The 10,370-nt window shown below is 40.3% G+C and overlaps 1 protein-coding gene across 1 annotated transcript in view; it reads left to right on the top strand.

Annotated features, from left to right (window-relative positions):
• The window catches only part of EQTN (equatorin), a 24,234-nt gene continuing 13,864 nt past the window's right edge, over positions 1-10,370 (top strand). The window contains exons 1-3 of the mRNA XM_013007164.2: positions 1-154; positions 4,735-4,821; positions 9,263-9,379. Of these exons, the coding sequence (XP_012862618.2) occupies positions 1-154; positions 4,735-4,821; positions 9,263-9,379 (358 nt within the window). The remainder of the gene's footprint in view (positions 155-4,734; positions 4,822-9,262; positions 9,380-10,370) is intronic.

Here is a 10,370-nt window from a genome sequence, read left to right as displayed (position 1 = left end):
ATGCTATCTCCTACCCTACCCCGCCTCCCCCCAGCCCCCCCAGGGTTTTCTGACTCACCTTTACTTAAAGAAGAAAATAAACAGCAAGGAGAAAACAAGGATAAAGTGCCTGCTAATGAGCAAAATGGCAAGCATTTGAAAGATGTGAAAGAATGTAAGTCTTTAAAGTTAATAGCAACCTCATATATAAAAGCTGATTATACTCGTCTGATGTATTTTAACTCTTTTAAATTCTCATAATTGCTTACATTTATTTCTTATGTCTTACATTCTAATTTGCTTAATAGGCTTTTTGGTGTGACAAATGGGACCCTTATTTCCTCCGTCTTTCCCATGAAATGTCAATGAAGTTTCACAGAGTTCTCTTGGTAATTGTTTGTGATTAAAAGAGTTGGTCATAACATTCTGACGATTTATTCACACTAGTAGCACTTGACCGAATTCTCTGGTGAGTTAACCAGTATCTATTTGGGAGCGGCTTCCAGACGTTTGGAGAGGCCATCCACATGTGGCTTATTCTTCACTGTTCCCAAAGCAGCTTCATTTGATGAGTGGAGCCTAACGATCCACTGCAGGCCGCTGCCACAGTGTGCAGAATGGCACAATGAAAAGCCTCTCCTTTTCAGGAGGTACCTCTGTTTTGAATTAATCAGAGGACAAATCAATGAAGAGCCTCACACTTGTTTTGATTACAGAGAAAAACATTTCTTAATTAGACATCATTCCATAGTCAAGACAGATCTGCCTTCCCTTGACTTTATCAGCTTCTTGTCATAGCTTCTTTAATTTTTTCTTCTGCCCTGACATTAATTATGACAATAATCGTTTCTCGTCTCTGCAAGCAATATTGATGATATTTGATTTCTTGTTTACATGTAGATGCATTTTCATATTAAAGAGCTCAAATAAAGTATAAACACAGGAAGGACAATGTGAAAATCCTTTATCTCTCTACCTGTTCCTCCCCCAGCCACCATGGTAATGGCTATCAAAGATTTTTTTAATTTCTTGCAAGTATGCGTCCAGTCTTTAACACACACACACACACACACACACACACACACACACACACAATTAGGTCAAGAAATACTGACACAAAACTATAGTAAGTATTTTAAAATTAAGAACAAAGAGTGACGCTATTGTTTCTCAGTATCTCCTCCATGGAGGTCTACAGGTGTCTGAGAGCAGTGTCTCCTTCTCTTGCTTGTCTCCAAACAGCCCCTCACTCTCAGAGGTACACCCCATTAAAGGCAGTTTTGACCTCCTGAAGGGACTGAAATCCTCTCCTTTTTAAATGGTCCCTGAGCTTGGGGATCAGAAAGATATTTGAAGGGACAAAATCAAGGTTGTAGGATGGATCAGATAAAGTTTCCCGTGGAAATGCCCACAGGACATCCCTTGCTGCCCTGGAAAAATGCACAGGTGCTTTGCCACAATGGGAACATGGCTCGGTGCAAATTTCCTGGGCTTTTTTCACCAAGACAGCTTACGGTTTTCTTAAAACTTCTTAATAAATCCCAGTGACCATCCTATGCCCTTAGGGAAAATCTATCATGATGATTCCTCTGGGGCCCCCCAAACAGTTGTCATAACCTATCGAGCTCGCCTTTCCGCCTCAAAGTTGATGGGCCAGAAGAGAAGACCCCCCTGGAAGCCTGGGTTTTGACCAGGTCGGTTTTGAAGGCACCTTATCAAGACGAAGGATCAAACCCAAACGCACTGCCATCAAGTCTTGGCCGACTCAGAGCAACCCTGGAAGGAAATCACAATGTTTTTCTTTAAGATACAGTTTATTTCATTTTATGTTTTCATGACTTATTGCATGGGTCTGGGATTGGGATTGACCTTCCTTTTTCTGTCTCCGGGGAGCAGCTGGGGTTTCAACCGGCTGCCCTTGCAGCTTGCAGCCCACGTTGTAGCCACTCGGGCTCCTCTTGGGTCTGACAGAGGGAGGCACAGCCGAGGGGACTTGTTTGCAGACATCCATTGGTCACTGAGAGATGCTTGAATATATCTTACATGGAGTAAACCTGTGTATTTATGCACAGGAACCCAGTAGCAGTACTGTTTGACTTACCCTGATACACGAAAGAACTTCAAAAAGTTTATGAAACATGGAATTTAAAGATGCTGAAATTTCCCCTGATTTTTGGAAGCTCGTGTGCGAGCACGCGCGCGCACACACACACACACAAAAACCCCAAGTTTTTTCTCATTTAACAACTCAAACTCTTTTCCCAGCCACGTTTAATTGCGAATGGATACATAACATTCTACAACACAATTCACCATCACTGTGTATCCACTATCTTGTCAGAGGACATTTAGATTGTGTACAGTTCTCCTCTCGTTTATTCTTCCTATGTACAGCTAATTACAGTGCTCTATGCGTGGATAGCTAGTATGGGAACTTCTGAATAAAGGGTACATCATTTAAAATATTGACGTTGTGTGTGACAATTAAGGTTTATTGTGCCAACCTGGCCGATAAACACATGTGGGGTTAATTGAAGGGCGGAGAGATAAGTGGCTCTGTGAGCCTTACCTTAGTTCTCTTGTCTCTTGCTTTCTGATGATCGGACCAGGGTGCAGCTGCCTTAGCTAGTTCTCTGCCTCAGCTGGCAAGGCTCACTTCCTGCAAGACATCCTGAGGAGAAGCCACATCGACCTACCCTGATGCAGCCCTGGGTGCTGGAGAAGCCACATGGAGACCCCTGCCAGCACTGAGATGCTTACACCACCACTGGGTTCAAAGACTTTCTACCCACTGGCCTGTGATCCTCCTGCAGTCAGCATCATTGTGTGTTTTGTGAGTTTGAGGAGGACTTTGTAGATCGGTGTTAGACATATGGGTTTGGACTGGACAGGGTTGGGATGCTTTCTGAATGTGCACTTACCCTTTATATAAAACTCTCTTATACATATATGAGTTTCTGAGGATTTGTTTCCTTAGTTTACCCAGATGTCTGGGTTGACTAGAGAAACAAATCCAGAGATACTCAAGTGTAAGAGAGAGCCTTATATCCAAGAGCAATGGAATGTTTTGGAAAACATCCCAGCTCAGTCCAGATCAAGTCCATAATTCTGATATTAGCCTATATGTCTGATAGTAGTCCATATATTCCTCTTTAGATTCATACAGCACATGTAATGATGCCAAATGCAGGAATATCAGAGGCCAATGGGTGTAAAGTCTTGTAGATCCAGTGGCAATGGAAGCATCTCCAGGATTCTGGCTGCCATCAGCATGGTTCCATGTGGCTTGTCAACCGAATGGGAAGAGGAGAGAAAGAGGGAGATCCACCCCACCTTTTCTAATGGCAGAATCAAGGGAGGAAGTTCGCAGAAAGACATGCCGACATGTTCCTATGTAGCCCTAGTTGGCACAATAAACCTAACTATCACAGATGTGATCAAATTAGGATCCAGGGTGGTGCAGTGGTTATGTAGTGGGCTGTTTACAAAAAATTCAGCAGTGGGCACTTTGAAACCACCAGCTGCTCCCCGGGAGAAAGACTGGACTTTCTATTCCCATAAGGAGTTACAATCTCAGAAACTCACAGGATAGTTCTAGCCTGCTCTAAGGGGTTGTTAAGCGTTGGCATTGACTGTATTGCAATGAGTCGGTCTGATGAACTTGCCCTAGAAAAATGTATCTACCGTTTCACATCTCCCAAGAGTGTGCCATAACCTTATCCATGATGAATATTATAATCATAATATTTCATTAGTATGATAAGTGAGAAGTAGTTTTCCAATGACTGTGTTAATTTGTACCCTAATTACTTATGAAGCTGAATAGCTTTCTCTGTACTTGCTAAGCATTTTAATTTCTCCTTCTGTGAGAAGGCATTTTAATTTCTCCTTCTTTCCTGTTTCTATCCTCAATCTTTTTAAAAATTTTAAAGTTAGGTTGTCTTTTATTTCTATAGCTTCTTTTTATATTCAGCAATTTAATCTATGGTAAATATAGTGCAATAAACTACATTTTCTCCAGGCTGTTGCTTATTTTTATGTCTAGCTATCTGTATTCATAGAGAAAAATTTATGTTCTATAACTATCAATTTTCTTAGTTAATTTCTTTTTAATTTTTGCATTTTATACCTTGCTTAACAAGGATTTATCTAACCCAAGATATTTAATTATTGTCCTTTTTCTCTAATTAAAAATATTCTACCTGTTAAATCTTATTGGAAATTATTTTTGTGCACAGCATAAAGTAGGGGTAAAATAGTCTTTATTGAGGCGTATATTCACCTATCTATTGTCAGTTTCCTGGTGATGTGTACTGTACTTTTCTTATCATCGGAATTCTATATATAGTTGAGTCAGTTGCTACACTTTTTATTTCTACAATCTGCCTGTTCCTGCAAAAACACCACAATGTTTTCAATTTTATTTTCTAGTTTATTTTATTTTACTGTTTTATGACATTGCATGAGTTCAGGATTTTGATTTACCTTGCTTTAAAAAATTTTTTTCTCCATAGGGTTTTCATTTTAACCTCACAGGCATCTCTCAAAAATTAAATTATGATACATTGATGTTCCCTGTTTTTTTGTGTGTATTGAGGACATTAGTGTATATGTATATAACATGTGTGTGTATATATATATATATGCATATGTTTATAAACTTGCATTAGTTTATGAGATTTTGAATAGAGGGAAAATATAAATGAACAAGAAGTATTTACTCCAGCTGCTGAGATTTTGATTTTCTGTTTTTAGATACGTTCACAACACAAAATATAAATGGCACCGGACCTGAAATATCATTGAGAGCAACAACTGATATTAATTTTCTTCTAAAAAACTGTACGTATTGGAAGGCCCTACCGGCTGTGGGAGAGGGCTTTAAAGCAGTCTTTCGAAGCAGATCTAGATAATATGGGGTAGAAAGGAGGCCCCTTCGTTGTTGGGTGCCATCCAGTCTGCTCCGACCCATAGCAACCCCGCGGACCACAGGACAAAGCACTGTCTGATCTTGTACATCCTCACAATTGTTATATTTGGGTCCAATTGCTGCAGCCATTGTGTCAATCCATGGCTGGGGGGGTTTCTTCTTTTTCACTGACTTGATGAAGCATGATTTCTGTTCTAGGAACTGGTTTCCCTGATTAACGTGTCCACAGTATGGGAGTCTAAGACCATCCTCCCTTCTAAGGAACAGCCTGACTCTACGGCTTCCAAGACAAGTGTATTTGCTCTTTAGGCAGTCCATTGTATTTTTCATATTCTTTAGCAGCATCAGAGTTCAAGCCAATCAATTCTTCTGCAGTCTTCTTTATTCATGACCCAGCTTTCGCAGGCATGTGAGATGGTTGACAATACCATGGCTTGGACCAGGATCTCTTCCAGTGGGTTGGCCAGGTAGCTATCTTCCAAACTTCTTGGCTTAGACCAGGGAATGCTTCCAGTGCTTCAGCGGCACTGGAACTTTTCAGTTGGTATTCTGTCAATTCCTGGAGCCTTGTTTTCCTGCAAATTCCTGCAGGGCAATTGGGACTTTTCCTTAAATATCATAGATTCTTGATCATCTTGAAATGGTGGAATGTCTATCACTTTTTGTTTTTGTGGTTTTGGTACAGTGACTCTGTGTATTCCTTCTATCTTCTTGTGATGTGTCTTGCCTTGTTCAATTATTTGCCCACAGAATCTTTCAATATTCCAATTAAAGGCTTGAATGTTTTTCTCCAATTCTTTCAGCTTTGGATAGACTGAGCAGTTCCTCCTCTTTGGCGTCCTAAGTCTAGGTCTTTTCTTATTTCATTATAATACTCTACATGGTCTTCTTGAGCTGCTCTTTGAAACTTTATATTAGGCTCTTTTAAAAAACTTTATTTTTTAATCATTTTATTGGGAGGGCTCTTACAAATCTTATAACAACCTATCATGGTATTATGCATACTTGTATGTCTGTTGCCATCAACATTTCCAAAACAATTTCTTTCTATTTGAGCCCTTAGTGTCAGCTCCTCTTTTTCCCCCTCCTTATCCCACCCTCCCACTCTTGTGAAACCTTGGTCAATTATATATTATTATTGTTCTTTTGTAATTTACACTGCCCAATGTCTCCCTTCCCCCACCTTTCTGTTGTTCGTCCCCCTGGGAGTGGGGGTGGGCTATATAATCCAACCTCGTGATGGGTATATTCGGCTCTTTTAGTGCATGGTTTTCCCATGTGCTTTCCAAAACACAAACAAACTCATTGACATCATGTCAATTCTGATTCATAATGACCCTCTAAGTCAGAGTAGAACTGCCTCTGTGGATTTTGGAGACCACAACTTTATGGGAATAGAAAGCCTCATCTTTCTCCTGTGGAGCAGTGGGTGGTTTCAAACTGCTGATCTTGTGGTTAGCGGCCCAACTAGTAACCCCTCCATCACCAGGGCTCCTCTTCCATGTGTGTTAACTACTCTGAATTCAAGAGCAAATTTCAGAGTTTCTTCTGACATCCACGTTGGTCTTTTTAATGACCTTCTGCTTTCTTCATGTGTGAGGATTCCGTCCCTATCCTCCCCCTCAATTCTCCTTGCTTTGTTATTTTCCTCTCTTTTCTACATTTGAAAGGAAATGCCAGCCATTGGCACATATCATCCTATAGCTCGTCAGGTCTTCTTTTATTAGAGTTAATTAAGTTACATCTGTTCTTGAGCTATTACCTAGATTTGGTACTCAGGGTGTATTTTGGCTCTCGTGCACTTGTTTTACTTTCCCTCAGCTTCAATCTGAATTTGCAAATGAGCAATTGATGATGTTTCACAGTTGGCCCGGGCCCTGTGTTGGCTTAGGAGATTGAGTTTCTCCACAGTCTCTTCCCACAGATATAAGCAATTTGATTCCTGTGTGTTTCATCTGGTGAAATCCACATGTATAGTTGTCATGTGTGCGGTTGAAAAGGGTGTTTGCAGTGAAGAAGTTGTTGTTGACTGGTGCTGTGTAGAGTCAAACCCAGCTCTGATCGATCCAATGTACAGCAGAACGGAACCCCACCCCGTCCTGTGCCGTCCTCCCCATTGTTAGGGCTGGTCAGATGATTCTTCGATATAGGATTGTTAGCGAGGCAAAAAAGGGAAGGAAATGATTGTATTTCAGGAATATGATATTATCCTACCACAGAAAGCTTCATATTTCAAAATAGATCTTGAATTGTTTTTTTGTTATTTTTGGGTAGCCAACACAATGTCATTCCTCTTGAATTTGTCATTCCCAGTATAAGAAACCAGATGGCTCTCTCGCTCAGAATGGTCGATGCCAGTCTATTTCGTCTCACTGACACCTAGGATATCAGCCTGTGTGTTCCATTTCGTTTTGGACAATTTCTGATTTTCCTAGATTCGTACTTCGTACATTCCATGTTCTGATTATTAATGAATGTTTCTGATCACTTTGAGTTGCGTCCCATTAGCTAATGAAGATACCAAAAGTTTTACTCCATCCATGTCACAAAGGAGACTCGATTCTGAGGGAAAGAGCTCTTCCCCTGTGGTACTTTGTCTGTCTGTCTGTCTGTCTGTCTTTCTGTCTGTCTGTCTGTCGTCTGAGGGCTTCTCCTCTGGCTCTCCATCTGACAGGATCCTGCTTCTAGTCATACGGTTTTCAGTGGCTCATCCCTCAGAAGTGGACAGTCTGTTCCTTCTTGTGACTCTATTCTTAGGGCTCTAGAAGCCCCACTAACGCCTGTCAACCAGGGGTGACACTGCTGGTATGGAAAAATTGTTTAGCTCTTCACACCCACGTATTTACTCCTTTCTGCCTTTTACCTTCACGGCAAATATTCTTAATTCCTTTGCCCATCCTTTCAACAAGCATAACTAAGAGATAAAAACTTTTGTACATACAACTTTTTAGTCCTTTAAAATTCTCCAAAGTACATATATATGAACACAACAACTCATAGTTTAAGAAACACTCAAAGAAGAAAAGGAAAATAAAGAGAATGAAAGTAAGTAGACCAGGAGGAGTTTCGGCCTATGGAAATTCAATATTGGGGAAAAAGCCAAAGCCGGCAATACCTAATTATTCATAAAGCTATTGGCCACAATGCAATATTTTGAGTGATTTCAAATATTGGAATTTAAAAGAGGCAGAAATACTATAGATTAGATTAGGTAAGATAAACCTCCCATGGAAATCTTTTCTGGTACATAGTAGACAACATCTTGAGTTGTTTTGGAAAACATAGAAAGCTAGCTCTTCAGTGGATCAAGTAACATGGATTTTCAAAGCCAATAAGTTATTGAAGGCCATCGAACACTGACTTTGTGCCCCAAATGCAGGACCCTAGAGGATCAGCAAAGCACACTTGGATGGCATAAAAGACAGATCTCTAAAATTACTATTCTTACCGATTGCATAATTGTAGGACCTGAAACTTCAAAGATGGGGTGAGCTGAGGTGATGCCAGTATTCCCTTCGAAGTTGAGTGCACAGCTGAGGGATCTGTTCAGATCCTGTCCAAATCAGGATCAGAGCCAGTAACATACGGCCTTTCCCATCCTTTCCCGACAGCAAGATACTTGGAGTGATGCTGGCTGTCGGCTCAGTCTAAATTCATCGTGCCCCTCCTATGACAGAGTGGCCAGTACTCCACACACAACTTTATTGACTTCTGTATGAAGCACAGTGGATTGAAATGGCAAACAACATGAGGGTAACAACAACAACAACAAAGAGGCTCTCCAGTCACAGTTGTTCCCAATCATTACTCTCAGTGGCATACTTAAAGACCCACTGTAGCCTGCGCTACAGACGACACGAGTCTTGATGTGCAGCCCCCAAGTTTTATATTGCATACTCTGTTTTGAGTGGTTAATTTGTACATGCCCCCTATTTACACAGACACGCATGCCGTTTCTCTCTTTCGTGTCTTTACACTGATCAGCCACCCCACTGCCCTGCGCGGACTGTCTCGTTATGCAGAGAGTCACCTGAGGACGTCATCTCTCATCTATCAGCCATTCCTAAGTTCCGCAAACAGGCAGCTTGTTCCACCCTGCTTCCTGCTTTTCCTCTTTCGTAAATTCTCCGTCACAGTAATCACACCTCAGGCAAGACATTATCACAAAAGCTTTATTCTTAGACGCTTTCCTCTCCCCTCCTTTATGCCGTCTCAAGAAAATTTCACTCTTTGCTTTTATTTCTCTTTTCTCTTTTTCTTTGTCCCATTGCTAGCTTTGAAAAGATGTTTAATCCTAGAAGCTTATCCAGTACTTTATTATTCTGATAGCACAATATTATCTATTTCTTCTAGCTCTAACCAGCACCGAAACATCTACTACAAAATCCACTGAAGGCGTCACTGAAAATCCCCCTGGAGACTCCACCGCTGAAGAAGGCCACGTCGAGGGTCATGACAATAATTTAAGAAGTATTAAAACTACTACTACACTGTATTCCTACCTGGGGTATATCGTGATGTGACTTAAAAAATCTGTCTCACTACCATGAGCACTTCATAAAGTAATGGCAGGCTTCGAAGGTGTTGCCACTGAAAAACATTCTAAAATCTTTTAAACAGTGACTAAGAGTCCATTTTCAGATTTCCCTGGCAAGAAATAGAAAGTGATCATTTCCAAAAGTATAATTACAGTTTAATAAAATTAACTGCATTTATATTTATAGTGCGTATTTACAAATTAACATGAATGTATAAATATAGAATGTAGTGGTGGACACCGCATTTGAATATATTCATATTAAATGTTCATATATTTATTTCATAGAATTGATTGTATTATCATGTAAAATTTTCTAACTGCTTGAGGAAAAGAACTTATTTCTACTTAGAGTCAGTTATCAGTGTTTTGTAAGGTTATTTGGGAGGGTGGTTAAAAGGGAGGAGATTGCAAAATAAAAACCACTGTTGCTGCCAGGGATGCAAAAGTATTTGTGAAACCTGTTGAGTGAGTGCTCTACTTAAAGACGATAGATACCTGCAGGTCAGTCCAGAGAATCATCTTTTCTCTGCCATCAAGGCATGGTTTCCACATGACTGCTGTGAATTAGCTTACAGCTTCAGTACTGCTAGAAATTAAAACCATATCCACCAAATGAGGTACATTTAAAAATGGAAACTTGATCATTCTGGGAGTCCTTTGCTTGAGTAGTTTCATTAACTTACTACTAGAATTTAGTTCATTTTCACACTTTTTAAAAAAAATCATTTTATTGGGGGCTCGTACAACTCTTATCACAATCCATCCATCCATCCATTGTGTCAAGCATTTTTAAAAATTATTTTATTAGGGGCTCATACAGCTCTTATCACAATCCATACATACATCAATTGTGTAAAGCACATCTGTACATTCATTGCCCCCATCATTCTCAAAACATTTGCTCTCCACTTAAGCCCCTGG

This window comes from Echinops telfairi, unplaced genomic scaffold (assembly GCF_000313985.2).
Source record: "Echinops telfairi isolate 266 unplaced genomic scaffold, ASM31398v2 ScPeMD7_25;HRSCAF=90, whole genome shotgun sequence".
In the NCBI taxonomy this organism is placed as follows: Eukaryota; Metazoa; Chordata; class Mammalia; order Afrosoricida; family Tenrecidae; genus Echinops; species Echinops telfairi.
This window is presented reverse-complemented; position numbering and strand designations above follow the sequence as displayed.